This window comes from Mytilus trossulus, chromosome 1 (assembly GCF_036588685.1).
Source record: "Mytilus trossulus isolate FHL-02 chromosome 1, PNRI_Mtr1.1.1.hap1, whole genome shotgun sequence".
In the NCBI taxonomy this organism is placed as follows: domain Eukaryota; kingdom Metazoa; phylum Mollusca; class Bivalvia; order Mytilida; family Mytilidae; genus Mytilus; species Mytilus trossulus.
The window spans coordinates 78,590,444-78,607,961 of record NC_086373.1 but is presented as its reverse complement, the minus strand read 5'-3'; the positions used below and the strand labels follow the sequence as shown (position 1 = coordinate 78,607,961).

At 31.3% G+C, this 17,518-nt stretch overlaps 1 protein-coding gene across 1 annotated transcript; it reads right to left on the bottom strand.

Annotated features, from left to right (window-relative positions):
* Positions 1-2,962: 2,962 nt before the first annotated feature.
* On the bottom strand, positions 2,963-13,060 carry LOC134686194 (haloacid dehalogenase-like hydrolase domain-containing 5). Its single transcript, XM_063545872.1, has 8 exons — positions 12,763-13,060; positions 9,581-9,787; positions 8,463-8,666; positions 8,019-8,055; positions 7,155-7,329; positions 6,309-6,354; positions 5,512-5,651; positions 2,963-4,430 (listed from the first exon to the last, which is right to left on the bottom strand). Exons 1-8 carry the CDS (start codon positions 12,874-12,876, stop codon positions 4,037-4,039), a joined length of 1,317 nt encoding a protein of 438 aa, XP_063401942.1. The 5' UTR covers positions 12,877-13,060; the 3' UTR covers positions 2,963-4,036.
* Positions 13,061-17,518: the final 4,458 nt, after the last annotated feature.

Here is a 17,518-nt window from a genome sequence, read left to right as displayed (position 1 = left end):
CGACAAAAGTCACAGGCTCAACAAAAACAGTAGACTAATATAAGAATGGCTTCATACTTGGTTAGTAGGTAGACAATGAGTTGTTTTGTGAGAGCCGTTTCTAGATATGTTGTACCTCCTGGTTTTCATTACTTTGATTGTTGTTTGTTTTTTTATACGACCACAAAAAAATTGCAGTCATTGATTGGTATCACCTTGTTGTCCTAAGCCTAACTTTAGTATCAATTAATAGAAATCCATGAAATTCATACAGAAGGTTTATGACCACAAAAGGAAGGTTGGGATTGATTTTTGGGGGTTATGGTCCCAACAGTTTAGGAAAAGGCAAAAAAGGGGCCAAAAAAAGCATTTTAGTAGTTTCCAAACAATAACTTGTGTTTAATTAAGTTTATGAATCTTTCTGAAATTGTACCACAAAGGGATGGTTAGGATTGACTTTTTTTTTTTGGGGGGGGGGGTTATGGCACAAACCATTTAGGAATTAGGGGAAGAAAAAGGTTTCCTGGTTAATGGACAATTTTAAAGCAGTGTAAGGGAGGTAATCCAATCAAAATTATGGATAATTATGGTTGCAAACTCCATTAGAAATTTGAATTGAGATTATGATCATATTTTGAGGGGAAAAAATTTTGTTTTCAAAAAAGGGATAAAGAGCTAATATTGTGTCCATATTTGACTCAACTGTTCAGGGTTGGACCTCTGCAGTCATATCCAGCTGTGCTCAGTGCAGCATTTATTAAGATATAAACTTTTCCTCAATCTTCATGGGGGGGGGGGGGTTATGGCACAAACCATTTAGGAATTAGGGGAAGAAAAAGGTTTCCTGGTTAATGGACAATTTTAAAGCAGTGTAAGGGAGGTAATCCAATCAAAATTATGGATAATTATGGTTGCAAACTCCATTAGAAATTTGAATTGAGATTATGATCATATTTTGAGGGGAAAAAAATTTGTTTTCAAAAAAGGGATAAAGAGCTAATATTGTGTCCATATTTGACTCAACTGTTCAGGGTTGGACCTCTGCAGTCATATCCAGCTGTGCTCAGTGCAGCATTTATTAAGATATAAACTTTTCCTCAATCTTCATGTATTAAAAGAGTGCACATGCTGAAATTTCTGTCTTTCTTTACAACCTTTAATAGTACTAAATATAAAGGACTACTACAACTATTACACAATTTAGCATGATCCAAGGAGGTAAAGGTCAGATAAACAAAACTTGTTTTTTCTGTTTGAATGGTTTTACACATGTCCTTTTTAGGGTACTTTTAGGCTTACTGTTCAGTGTGAGATAAGGCTGTGTTTTGAAGACCGTAATTTGACCTATAATGGTTTACTTTTACAAATTATAACTTGGATGAGAGAGTTGACTTGTTTGCAGTCATACCAAATCTTCTAATTCCCATAAACAAGGAAAACTAATCATTAACCAATGAATCATGAAAATGAAGCCATGGTCAGATGATATTTGCCAAACAGACATATACACCTTAAAATCATTCCATACACTAAATTTAGTTGACCTATTGCTAACAGTATTATAAGATTAAAAGACCAAAACACAAAAAAAATTACATTGAGCAATGAACCATAAAAATGAGGTCAAGGCCAAATAAAACATACCAGACTGACATGTACATCATAAAATATTTTCATAAATCAAATATAGTTGATCTAATGCATTCAGTAGTATAATTACAGACCAAAACACAAAAAACCCATCTTTTACCACTGAACCATGAAAATGAGGCCAAGGCCAGATGACACATGTCAATTGGACATGTACGTACACCTAACAATCATTCCATACACCAAATATAGGAGACCTTTTACTAATAGTATCCGAGATATGGACTTAACCACGAAAACTTAACATTGTTCACAGATCCATGAAATGAGGTCAAGATGAAGTGAAAATTGTCTGACAGACATGCTGAGTGACCTTGCAAGAAACACACATCTGTACATACCAAATGTAGTTATCCTATCACTCATAATAACGGAGGATCGCTATCCCTATGTCAACCTTTCTGTAACAAAACTCACATGGCAAACTTTTCATTTTGTACCAAAAATATTTTGTTAATAAATGTATTATAAATGGATGTAAAGGTAAACTATCTTTGTGGGTACATTTAATGTCAATTGTGTTAATTTCTGCATGATTTTTTTATTCAGGAATTTTCATATTGGATTTCATATGTTATCTCCTGTTGGGTTTTTTTGTAATTTGGAGAATGGGGTGTTGCTTTAGGATCGTTGATAGTCTCTATTATTGTAATTTTAGGAAAAGCTACAAACAGATATATAGATCATATATTTGAATGCAAGTTCTTATTATTGCAATACTCATCTAGTGGCACTAGTTAAAACCTAAGTTACAATAATCTGAATATTAAGCAATCAGAGAATTTTTAGACCATAAATTTTATTGTCACCTTTCTCTTTTTGAAGACAATGTGGCCACTAGATGTATTTAGGTCATGTGTTGTTTTGGTTTACTGCCTCTTAAATGTATACACTCCATTGAGGTTCAAAATGAAATAAACTTTGTGAGCACAATATCACATTGTCACTGGGGAAACCAAATCTAGAAATGCACATCCATTTTAAAGTTTCAGAGATGTGTCCAGATGAGTTTTCCCTACATGGTTACAAGAACAATTTCCAATTACCGGTAACTCCTAGTTAATCAGTGTGTGTTCTTACTCCTAAATTCTGCATGCTTAGTGGAGAAGCAGCAAACACCAATTGTCAAGTCTTTGTTTTGATCAAGCAAGAGATACTCCTACAATCAAGGCTAGCAAGCTGGCTACCACAAGATCATTAAGACAGTTCGGTTAAAAGGAAAAGCACTCAAATGAAACAGAATTGAAACTATAAATCTACCTAGACATAAGATAAATATATTGCAATATTTTAAAAATGTTAGAGGTAACAAACTCGCATACAATATTCAATATACAGTAGTTCTTAATCTATTTTATTTGTTTAATCATGACACACAAGCCCTACGGCTGCAATACTTTTAAATAAGCAAACTGGAAAAAGAAATAATATCAGTCTTAAGTTTCAGGAATTTTCTGTCCTTGTTCTTTTGACTAGGTAATCTTTTTCAGAAGCTATAATAAATTGTTCAACTCTAATTGTAGTAGTTTAATACTTTTAAAACCAAAATACTGGAATTTTATATATATGTTAACAATAGATTGTTTTCCTAATACCAGTAATTTTTAATTGTGAATGCACTGAATTTTTTTTCAAAATATTTCCAAATTTATAATTGGCAATTCATTATAAAACATAGGGATGTAGTATGATTAGCAACGAGGCAAATCACCATAAGTCCAAATGAAGCTGATTTAAGCAACTGTTGGTCACTGTACAGTCTTCAAGAATGAGCAAAACATTTACTGTATAGTCAGTTTAGATGCTTATATTGCAATTTGTAAATTTGTCAGCTGCAGAATTCAATATTCAAATCTTGTAAAACCAATAGTGAATATGCAATACAATATATAAACTCCAAAAGAAGCCAAAAATAATATCTACAAATTCAGTAATTTTGACAGAATACAATGATGGACTTTCCTATATATTGTAATTATTTTATACAATGTTACAGTGCTGAAACTTCCAGTATAATTGCATCATTCTGGAATAATTATCTCTCTGAATTCTAGGAACAATATCATTTTTAAAAGGGTTCTTTGAAACAATCTTAAAAATATCAGAATTATGCATAAATAGTTGTAAAATCTTTTCAGTCAGAATAGCACAATTGAACTAACACTATTATTGCAATCATGTTTTGTTTTTCAATGAAATGTATGATAGAGTCATGAGGGTAATCTATGCAATTACTCACATCTTTGGAATAATGATAACAAATTTCTCAAAGAAATAATAATAACAACAATCTAAAGATGACCATTTAAAAAATAATAAATAATAATGACAATAAAAACAATAAAAGGAAGTGTATACATTAACAAGATTCTTATCCTTAAAAACAAATCCACTAAAATCTTTAATATCATTGTTCTTTTTGAAAGACTAATTGAACTGCTTCGTGTACATTTTGCACAACATAATTAGGTTGTTTTAGATGAGGGTCTAAAACAAAGTCTCTATGATTATGGTTGGACGGTTTCTTGTTGTCATAAGTCACATAGTCCCGAGACGAACAATATACTCCTGTGCATACTAATATTGAGTGACAGTTCATAGCGTAATTACTCTCTAACTCCTCGTCCTCTATAGTATTAACAACCGAACTAATAAGTTCATCATCATCTGAGTCCACATCAAGAGTTGAGGAATTTCCTGCTAAAACTCTCTTTTTCTTTATGTTTCTCATTTGGTAGGCACGATTTTGTAAATATCTGTTATATAAATTGGCACCATATATATCTGTTTCTGGATTATCTCTACAATGTAAAATTAAAGCTTATAAACAAATAAACTAACACATAGAAAATCAACAAGGACCTTGAGTTGAGAATTTATTTTCTACCTAAGAATTGTAATTTGAAAAATTCAGACAAACCTCTATCTTTGTCAAATTTATTTACTAAAGAATAAAAAAGAAGACTGTAGACTATAGTTACACATATCTAAAAGAGGAGTTGATCCTTTAAAACTACACAAGAACTCAGTCTAGACATGTGTGGACAAATGTATAACAATTCAATGTTTAGTTATAGGAAGTTAATGAGCAACGGATGTGAACAGAGGTGGGATTAGGGGGAGAGCAAATCCTTATAGAGATACATATATGGTTAATAACTTGGCCAGTATTTTGACAAATCCCATCTTTAACATTGCCTAGGGGACCCCTCCATGTTAGTTCAAAATCCTGGATCTACAAAATCAATATTTCCTACTCAACAAAAATGAGGTTAAGTTAAGATAAACCCTGTCTGAGAAATATAAATCTATGGCACCATATATCTAGTTTCTCATATTTTATTTAGATTAGACTGTTGGTTTTCCTGTTTGAATTGTTTTACACTAGTCATTTTTGGGCCCTTTCTTACTGTTCTGTGAGAGCAAAGGCTCCATGTCGAAGGACATACTTTGACCTATAATTGTTCACTTTTTATACAATGCATTGGATGGAGAGTTGTCTCATTGGCACTCATACCACATCTAATTATTTATACTTGAAATAAAACAATTTACCAAATATTAATTTCCTAAAACACATATGGGAGTCTAATGTGATAAAAAAATATATCAGCATAACAGAAAAAAACACAAACATGTTTATACAAGTTAAGTTTCCAGAACAAAATATATTTTCTTATACATGTATATAGCTTTATGTAAATAGTTTACACTGTCACATCAACTGCTGCATGGCATATGTTGCAAGCCGGACAAAAAGTAAAAAGACTAAAAGATGACAACTCCATATCTACAGTATTAAAAACCATATACTTTTAAAGATGCGAAATAGTAGAGCCAAATACTGAGAGATGGTAATTTGTCAATTTCAGTATTACATACCCTATACAATATATATTATCTACATTTTCCCATCCTAGTTGTTTGGCTTGCTGATAAAGTAGATGGTCTGCATGGTGGTATGTAATTTCACTTGGTTTACCTATCAATGCTGTGTATTTTAGTTCTCTGCCTGAAAGTTTCTGAAAGAAGAGAAGAACATAATTGAGGAAAAGGTGCAAGATCTGATGTTTAAATATAAAAGTCATAGTTCAAAAATGAAAATCATTTCAAACTTGCATCTTTTAAGACAAATCTTTAGAATGACTTCAATAAAAATGTTTTATCTCCTCACAATGTTACAAATGTCCTATAGCTTTGGTGTTTTATTGAATAAAAACCAATATTGTGTGTTCTCCTGATTCCCAACAAAAAAACTGATCATGGATTTTTTAGGCAAGAATTATATAATGTGAAAATACATATATAATCCCTTAGGAAATACTTGTTCTTCAATTCTGGAAATGGTTCTCACAGTTATGCTAGCCTTAATACAAAATGGATTTATTTGATTAACATGAGTAAAAAAATAAGTCACATAAAATCTAACATATTATTCTGGAGTGTCCTGATTTTAATATTAATAATCATTTTCATCTTTTTGTTCACAGGGTAGATGGGTTCATATATATAGCCTGTCAAATAAACTATCAGGGTACTCCAAATACACAATTTAATTGGGAAATTTAACTCAGGTATAATAACTGCATATGTGATCGTCGGTGGAAGAAAAACGAAGCCTAGATGTAGAAAATGAAATATTAAATTCTATTTATAGCTCCTGTATTTGCCATACTTACTTGGTAGAGTTGTTCTAAACATACAAGAAAACATCCATGTCCAAATCTGAAAAAACAATAATAATAATGAATGTTTATAAAACGATTTCTAAAAAATAATTTTTAATGTTAGATTCTGATAAACCCAACAGATACTCTGACTTTCCTCTTATATGTCTTAAGAAATGAACTTTATCAATTTAAAGTACAACGTTTCACAATAAACTAATACATTCATTGCATTTGTATTTTAAAAGATTATATTATGTTATATCATAGCTACATTTTAACTCTTTGGTATTCCTTGATAACCTTTAAAATGTCTTTTTATGAAAATATCCAAGACAGAAGATAAATTGCACTAAAATAAACAACAAATTCTATCTTTTACCACAAAAATGAAAACCATAACAACTAGACACAGACAAAAATTTTCTAAGAGTAAGTTATAGTATCAAAGATCTTCATTTACCCATAAAAGTAGATTAAAAAACCATACAAAACAATATGCTTCCATAATGCAGAAGAAATATATCTTTTGCATGCACACATGACATGTACATTTGTACATGGTAATATGCCTATGTCACATGATATAAGATTAAAGCATTGCAGCATATATCACATGATACAAGATGAAAGCAAGGACATCTTACCTTGATATATATCACCTGTAACAGATGAATATTTATTTATTTACATGGGAATCTCACATTGGTTGATTTGATTTTAACACCACTTTTTTAGAAATCACAACCTCAGTGTTGACTGGCTGGTGATTAAAGTAGTCTCACATTTGTCCTACATGTATCATTCACAATGAATGAATTATAACCAAAGCTTAAAATCAAAGAAATGTGAAGTTACCTAGGCATGGATGCTTCTGCCATCCATAATAGATCCATATTACAGGCTAGAACTGGAAGATGTGGATAAGGGATTTCACTGGGGGCTTCATGGGGTTTTCCATTGGCCAATAAAATGTCAACGACCAGTTGTAAATGTGTCTCCCATCTGACTGGTTCTCCAAATAATATCACAGCTGGAATAAAAATGAAATAATATTATGAAACAGAATATTTTACATATAATAATTTTCTATTTTCCTCAGTTTATGGTTTATTAAAAGTAATAATGACACCATATGGTGACCAATGGTTTTATTGATGTCCTTCTTTAAAATTCTTTCTTGGAACATTTATTGTTTAAACATATTTATTTATAGTGGATTGGGAAACAAGTTTTGCAACTTATATTAATCCCTTTCCACTTTGCAGGTGCGAGTGCTGCCTTGTAGCAGCATTAGCCTGCTCTTTTTCGAAATCTACAAGGGTGTCTTTAACGTGCAAGAGATGTGGCTCTCTATTAACACGGGTCAGCCATTTATCGTCCCATTTCCAAAATTTATCATCATTTCCTAAAGACCATACTAGCAAATGTGTCAAGGGAGAGCCCAAAATTCAGTCCATGAAAAATTCATCGCAGAATGGGAATCGAGCCAGGAACCTTTGTGTTAGTAGTCCGATGCACTAACCACAACACCACGGCTCTTGTTAATGATGTTCTGATAAGAAACTATAAAACATCCCTTTTCAGTGAAAATTTATTATATTTCAAATATGGATATTAAACATATTGGTTTTCAAACACCACTGATAAAGGCTGTCTTAAATGTTTGTAGGCATCTTATTTATGGCTTCATCTAAGATAGAAAACTTCTTTAAAACCTACCCTCAATTCTTGGAAAGTAATCTTGAAATCCACATGGCTGGAAAAAAACAAACAGACAATCATGAAATTACCTTATAATACAAATTAAGTAAAACTCATACTTATTTAGAGGCAAACAATTTATCAAAATCCTTGTTTTCCTGTTTTTTGACAGCTGTTGTGGAGATGGGTATAAAGATTTGGCATTTCTCATTAATAAAAGTTTTTGTTCCAAGTCAGGAACTTTTGTTAGCTGAAGTCTTTAGTTAGACCTGATTCTATACTTCAATGAATTTGTTGTGAGTGGCAGATATTTGGTAGTCTTGTATTATACTAGTCTAGAACATATTAGGATATCCATATACATTATATATGTGATGAATTGTAAAATGTGGTTTACACTTAAATACACTAGTGCATATGTAAATTTTGTGGTTTAATGTCTTTTGTATTGTGGTAACTTACAGCAGATTTTCGACGTTTATGATCCACCATATCAAGATTGGTAAAAATATGTCGTATCTCATCTACTGTAATCACATTGTTAAATCCTAGGCCTTTAGCAATATCTACAACTGGCCCTTGTCCTGTGACTAATACTTTTTTGTCATGGAACTGTCGAAACATTTTCAGAGGACTGTGTGACATCACAACCTGGTCTGCATCAACCTGAAATAAGCATCATCAATTACTTATAGATATGTTCTTTTATATATCATAATAATATGGATGGAAAATTTAAATTTTATTAACATCTCTTTGATTGAATTGTTGATTAAGATGTTATACCAAATCAAGGACGTATGTTAGTTATACATCCTTGACCAAATCAATTTAGAATAAGACTTTTTATTATCAAATTATTAGAAAAAGAGATTCTTTCTCTTTATTTATGATATCAGTATCACTCTGTAGTTTTTTTAATTCTGAAAAATTATTTAATTCTGACCAACTGAATTCATTGAAATGGATTTTAGTCATCAGCTTAATTTCAGTTTGTACATATTTATTCAATTCATTGTATATTAGAATAACTTTACTGGTTGAATATATTCTAATACCAAAATCAAGTGAATCCACAGCAGATTCTTGTATTTTTCATTTATATCAGGCCACAAAAGAGAATATATGTGTTTGCCCTTACCCTACCTATCCAGAAAATATCTGTCTACTTAATATCTTTTATTGTCCAGATGTGAAAAAAATCTTTTTTTAATCAAATTGGGGTAAAGACTAAAAAACCTCTGACACCTAAGTTTCTCTTTGCGGAGAAAAAAGTGAGAAAATCCCTGCCTGTCTAACCACTGTCTCTACCTTTGTGATGGTTTTGGGTTAATCAAAATATTTTAAAGTGTGGCCTTAAAAGACAAATTTGGAAAACAAAAGCTGTTCAGACAAAAAAAAAATAAAGAGTCAACTTTTTGGTGGCCTTTGGCTATTTTCTGCTATTTGGTCAGGTAGTAATTGTAACAGTAAAATTAAAAGCAAAAAAAATGCAGTTTGTAAATTAAAATCCTTGTGGAAAAAACTTTTTACCCTTAAAACAAGTTCATAGATTTATATATTTGACAACAAATTTATACCTTTATCTTTAACCATTCTGATAACTGTTCAGCTTTTTGTTGTCGTAAACTATTGCCAGCATTTGTAACAAAAAGTGTGGGAACTTGAAAATGTCCATGTCGATCTATCAGCAGTTCAAATGCAGCTCTAGCTGATGGAAGAAGACGTTTTCCTCTTACAATGACACCATCAATGTCAAAAAGGAAACCAAACTTACCATGTCGTGTCTAAAACATAAATAAACATGATCAAATACTAATATATTTGTACATGTACATAAAAAAAATCATTAAGATTAAAATAATCATACAGTACAACTAACTTGTATGATATATTACTTCTCAAGGTGACTACATTGACTCAATCCAAGGTCGCATTCAAGGTAACTTATACTTGTAATTCACTTTTTAAATAAATCATTGTTCAGATTTTCAATATAAAATGAATGTTACTTTTATCACAGAAAATATATCGCTTGTCCACAGGAATATGAGTAATAATGTATAGGTTTTCTACATAGAAACAATTGAAAAACATTTTAGCATTTTCCCAACAAAAATACACAAAAATTATACTAAAAACTTTCCTTTTCCCTTATGTAGTGCATTTCTGGTTTATTTCATCTGATAAAACATTTTTAAATTGATAATTACACGCATGATTTACAAAATGTAGGTTTAAATTTACTTTTGATGGTTCTTATTCTGTTTACCTAAAAATCAACACTGAATTTAAAATATACAAGAATTTTTTTTCAAGGCAGTTTTAAAAACAATAAGAACATTTGGCCTCAATCAATAACGAATATATCAGTATTTTTCTTGTTAAACCTATGGATCACTCAAACCTGGGCCACCACAGTATTTTCAGGTACAGATATTTTAAATAACAACTATCTTACTTTTCATGTAATGGGGTTTGATATAGTTTCCCATTATATATATTATAGTAATTTTAATGATTTTGAAATGTTAGTAGATTGAAATGAGATGATTGCAAAATAAGAAAATAAAACAGAAAATTTTAAGGTAAAGAAGGTTCAAACTGGTTTTTTTTTTTTGTAAATTCAAAGAATTTTTCAGACAATTGCAAGATTTTCAAAACTGGTATACTTAGCAATATATAATGACTTATCTATAAAAACTTTAATTTGTGAGCATTTATAGGAAAAATAAAATTACATATAAATACTAGAAGTAATAATTATAACAATTTGGTGAAATGATTTATTTTTCAGATTTAAGCCTAATGCAATTACATTCTGGTTTTACTAAGTTAACACTGCACTAATGGGAGCATGAATAAAACTTGAATCAATAAGACTTTAAACTTTCTTAGTTTTTTAAGTAATTTTTTCTTCTAAAACTGTATCTTCTCACCTTATTTTCCTCTTAATACTACCAAGAACAGACAACCATTTAATCACAGCAGGTTATAGACATGATAGAAGTTTGTGGAAACATTTTCAAGTTTGAAGGGTGGGCTCTTCAATCCACCATTTTCTACATTAGAAAATGCCTGTACCAAGTCAGGAATATGACAGTTGTTATCCATTCGTTTGATGTGTTTGGACTTTTGATTTTGCCTTTTGATTTTTGATTTTCCTTTTTGAATTTTCCTCTGAGTTCAGTATTTTTGTGTTTTTACTTTTTGTTAAGCTTAACAACAGAAATCTTGTATCATTAAGTTATGTATGGTTAGTGTGGGTTCAAGGACTTGTGGTTAAGACAAATGGCTACAGTGCTGAAGCTCATTCTGACCAAGATTCTGACTCAGGGCGATGGAAATTTCAGTACAACCCTAGGGTGTGATTTTCATTGGTTTTTTTAATTAAGTTCTAGTCTGATTTTTACAACATGAGAATTTATCAAACTGTTCGTCTTTATTTTACTTGTGATTGATATGTAGGTTACATTTATTATTATCTATAATCTCAGACCATGGCCAATATTAACAGAAGTACATGTAGAAAAAGAAGATGTTTGAACTCCTTAAGGGCTCATAAAGCATATAATTATTTAAACATCAACAATAAACAATATTAAATCAATTATACATAAATAGAAGAGAAAAGCCGATTTAACATGTACATGTATGAACTTCACTATTAACATACATGTATATCAACATTATTGTGTCAATTATCGAAATCATTGTAATTTATAATTACTTGCTTTTCATGGGCCCGTTATTAAATTGATATAAAAAAAATATACATATCTATATTCATATGCAAGTGTTATTGACAACTCCTTCAAAGGCACACCCCAACATGAAAAAAGTGTTTTTTTTTAATAAATTGGCAAATTAGGTGATATGTACATTTGTTACTTAAATGCAAATACCACCAAGGGACAGTGCTGCATTGTCAGGTGGGAGATAGACGCACATGGTAAATATATATGTATGTAGACTGTAGATAGACAATTTAGTTAAAATATTATGAATTTAGCAGATGAATAAACCTGGCAAGTCATCCTTGTGTCTGGTGCAGAGGGGTTGATACATTTGGTACAAAATAAGGTGACCTGACTGTAGGAGGCACAAAGGGATGGTGTTATATGACATGCCAAAGCATTCATGTATATACATAGTACATCTGTACCAAATAGAAACAAACATGTACCTAAATAATAAAAATATATGGGAATCATTATGATGGTCTATGATTAAATAAATACAAAAGGGAATATATTATTAGTTAGTCTATAGTATTTCTCCCCTGTTATCATCATGCCTAGTGCAGAGAAGCTAGATTTATTTTGCCTTGCTCAATCAAATCACAAACAGAATACATTTTGCCTTGCTCAATCAAATCACAAACAGAATACATTTATCTGCAATTTGTTCATCTTCCCACACATTAGTTATGTCTTGGACAACCAAATTTGGGTGAAAACTATAATTATATATTATTACTTCCCCTTGCATAAAATTATGTGTTCAAAACGTGTATAGCCACGCTGTTTTTGTATTATTGTATAGAATATTGGACACCTTATCAGGACCATACATCATCCATAATTACTTTAACACATTTTTCTTCTCTCTTCCTATTTTGATTCGTTTATTTAACACTTAAACTGGCGAATGTTTATGAAAGGTCAAGTTGGGACAATCAGCTGATTTAGTTTTCAAAAATTATCTTACTAATTTTAAATTTATGAAACAGAATTGAACTAAAGTATAATAAATGACTTACGGAACTAGAAATCTGTTTGTTAAATTGTCGTTTACAGCAATGTTTAGCCAATCTCTTCACACATAAGTTCAAATTATTCAGTTCTTGAAAGTTAAATTTCCCAATGATCGACATTTCTTTATAAAAGACCTTGACCTCGGATAAACAATGTGGAAGGTGTGACTTCAGCGACCAATCACTTGTTCAGAAATGCTAAGACATAAAAAGACTGGTTCTTCGACGGTTTTCTTTTTCCAATAGGTGATCGTAAAGAGTCAAAACAGCTAATGCTAAACCGGTTGTTCAGCATTCGGAGCACTCTTTTTATAACAAGTAATGATAAAACCAAAGAGCTTCCGAAAGTTCTGTATGATGAAATTCTTGCATCATGCAGGGACTTTCTATAAAATACTAAAATTAATACTAGTAAATAATAAAAACTGTCACTGCATCATGTCATGTTGCTTTGATCTGTTATTGCATCATTTACATCAATACAAATCAACATTTAGAAAAAATGTTTATTTACATTTATCAATAGTAATAGCAACTATTTATATAGATAGGGGGGGGGGGGGGGGGGACTAAAATGGAAAAAAATAGGTCTCATGTTTTTTCACTTTTTTCGGTACTGCATTTTTTATTTGTTTTCTTGGCTTTATATTTATGTCATTCTGCCTTTTCTTTTTGTTATGTTGCTCATCCTGCTATTTTTTAAAACTCAAATTCCTGTTCTGCTTTTTTCTCAAATTTCATCCAGACCCAACCCCCCTGAAATTCAAAAATGATGGCTCCCTAAGCTTCATTACAAACACGTGTGCCCAAAAGATAACGGGAAATGAACTAGGGGGACATTCAAACTAAGATAAACTGACAACGCAATGGTTACAAAATAAAAAAAGACCTACAGACAAATTCATTATAGTACATTTATATATATATATCACATCATCACCAAAAACTATGATGCTCATGTTAATATAAACTAGATAATAAGTCTAATTCGGTTGGTCATTCTGGAAATGAGGGCCGATAAGTGTAGCGTAGACATTCAGGAACAAATCCCGCTAGATCGTCGGACATTGGTAAAACAACTATTCCATACCGATCTCTCGGACCAACTTCGTGTGCACGTGGCGTCCGTAAAACTACGAAGGAATGATTTCAACTTTATCACATCGAACTCTTGGTTCAATAGCTTCCCGGCTTCAGAGCGGCAACCCTCTATGAAAGAAATCATGATAAGAAATACGTACAAGTCCTGGAATGTCATATTAACTGGGAGATGTATACCCTGCATGTAATCAATGTTGCTACATAGAAATAGAAAGTCCACAATTGAGAAGCTTAAATCATCTCTTTGTCAATTTATAGATGTAAGTCAAGATATGAGGCACACGCAACTGTATCTGTTGTATCTGTTATCTCAAGTTCGATGAGATAGATAAGAAATTCACTGATAAAGTCTACCAAATTTTGAAATATTTAGTGAGAGAACATCATCTTTATATCGGTAAGTTAAGTAAAAGGATACTGCTAACTTCGTTTCTTTCTTCCTAAGAATTTTCTGTATGAAGTCAACCTCATTTCGAATAAAGGAGCAAGTCGGCAAGAGAGTGGCACAGTTGGTTCTCGTGGGAAAGCAGATTGATTGTTGAAAAAACACGTCATAAAAATGTAACAAATATGTTGTCAATCAAGAAATCAAGCAGCTTTATAATGACTATGTCAAGTTTATGATCTTCTCTATTTATAAATTCAACACAAATTAACTAGTTTGGCACGGGGCATTTTTTTAATGTATGCACGATTAAAGATATTAATTAAAACTAGTGGCAAATCCAGGAGGGAGTGGGCGTAGCTGCGTTCATTACTGCCTCCTTTGATCGTCTTACAAATAATGATATCATGTGTTTTACGTTTTAAACATTTTTTTAGCATAAAACTCCTATTCTTATTTGTTCCTCGATTCGTTTTATGGAATTTAACGTCCCCTTTTTGAAAAATCCTGGATCCCTCATTAATGGCAGCATTAGCATTGCTTTAGTCGGTGTTACCTTTTGCCTGTAAACGTTACCAGCCTATTTTAAAAACATGATCTGATGAGCTTTTTGAAAAATATAGCAAAAACATATATCAAAAACTAATATGAGACTGTGAAACCCTTGACAATGCACACATATAAATGTGTAATAAATATCTTTCTATATTAAGGAGAGTTTGTTGCTCTTGTTGTGTCGCAGAATTTTAACTGCAGAAATTTACACAAGGAGTATAAAAATCCTGAGGCAATGCACACCTTCATAATGTGTATGAAAATCCTACAACATATTAAAGTTGTACCTTCGAAAATGTAGGAGCAGATAGATAAGCAAGCAATGTATCATAATCAAGACTGACAGACGGACGGACATGGTTAAATTAATGTTTTGCATTGTCATTTCGGGTACTCGTATAGCATACTGTGTAGTATGAGCTCGATGGCGAAGTCCTTGCGGTTGTCTCATTTGCACATCTTCTGTTTAACATGATATCAGTAAATGCGAGTTTTTTTTTCTATCGCAGGTGCTTTGTGTCGATTGTTTGTATGTTATTATTTTCGAACTTCGTACCATCGGATGTTTACAATTATTTTTTTTTCAACAGTAATATTGTACATGCTGTTAACAGATTTAAGTTCACTGGTACAGCTCACGGTTTCAGTGGAGATCCCTATATATTAGTACATCAAGACCAGGGTATCTTCAGGTATACATTTGTTTTTTTATTCGTTTGTTGATTTATCTAACTACTGTTACAAAGGTTAAGGTGAGGGGTGCATGAACGTTCAAAGGCATGTTTATCCTCGCCACATTCCGTTTGTACCCGACACTGGTAGTTCCAAATTCGGTATAGTTACTTGGAACCTGTAACTTATTGCATATTGATGGTTCAGTCCTGTCGTTCTTGATTTCCTTAAATTGTGTTGTTGAGAAAGCGCGGTTTGTTGAGATTAGCTATTATTTTACTTTGAAATTGTTTTAGATTTTTCATGTCGGGGCGTTTTGTTACTGACCGTGCTATACGTGGATAGTTGTTTTATTGTCTGTCCGACACTTCTTCTCCTTGTTTTTATTTTGAATTCATACATCTATCACCAGCTCAAAGTGGATTTCAAGCAAATTTATATTTGAGAGGAAACTGTGTTTGGCATCCAGGACCATACACAAAGGTACACAAATATTGATAACAAAATTTTGTTGAAAATATACGACAGTAAATAGTATTTATGAATTCTTTTTGTTGCTGTCTCTTATAATATCGTTATTTATTAGTTTCCTTGAAATTTGTTATGGTTATTGTATGTTATGTTTTGTTCGCTTTGTATATATAACAATCGACACTAAATCAGAAGTTGTCGTATTATATTGATTCATTATCAAGTTAAAGATGTTTGCGCTGATGTCAAATCTTTGGTTATTTCTATTAAACCATTTCCAACTTATAGAGACCTATGACGATTTAAAGCTTGAATTATTGCATAAACACTATTGCATAGACACTTCCTGTCAATTGTCGAAGTATGTACTTTTAAATTAGCCTCTCTACTACAGTAGTTAGTGCAAATTGAACTATATATATTATATACATATGGTAGATGGGTTAATATGTCAACCTTTAGTCTGTTACCTCGGAAAATACTTAATGTTTGATTGAATAGACGGAGCCTTCTGGTCTTGTACGAAATAATGTTCATATAACTATCGTTCTGGATATAAATGTAATACTTGCCACTGGTTGACAAAGACACATATTTGTTTGTTCAGCTGAAAAGCATGACATGTTAATTATGACTTCACATTTCTGAACTTATACTGTTGAATATAGTTGAGAAAAAGATAATTTATTATTTGAAGTCAACATATCTAAAATAAATTAGTATATACAAGTACATGAACGATAACAATACTGATCATTTACCATGAAAAGTTAAAAGGAAATGCTAAAATTTTATATCAAAATCTTGAATAATAAATGAAGCTGCTACACACTACTCACTAGACAGGTTTGCAAATCTTTTTTTTTTTTATTAATTTTACTTCGTTGAAAGTATATCATATTATCACTTATTTATTCACAGCATGTTTCTGTTAGTCCTGCCAGATAATTTTATTGATATTTAAATGGCATATAGAAGTATTTGTGAATAATTATAATAACCATTACCTTGGCTCCATGTTTTTGCTGGCATACATACAATAATATTTATGTTTTATTTTGAATATGGAATTATTTGTATGTACCTGCATCACTGGTTCGTAGCTTTTACAAAAGATATTACATAATCATATAAATAAATTTTCTGCTCTTTAGAGTTTATATAGTTCATCTATTTAATTATGATTTTGTACTGTATCAATATGTATGATATTTAGAGATTATCTTTGAGATTACCAATGATAATCTGTTTATCGCTATTTGCTATTTACCGGCTTTAGAGAGAAAATTAATCTCGATGAGATAATCAACGATAATGTATAAATATATTTGCGGTGTCATTATGTTACCTTTTTGAAATCTGTTGTGCTTTGCATGTTTATGTGGGAAAGACATTAATCATGAAAAAAACCAAAGTTAAACTGAAAAAAACCAATGAATAGTTGTACTTAATTAAGTCGGAAATACCTGTTAACCTTTATAGACAATACATTGATTGTTGATTGCTTGACGTCCAGTGGCAAATATTTCATGAATATTATTCAGGACGATCCCATAAATGTAATATTTGATTAGTCCT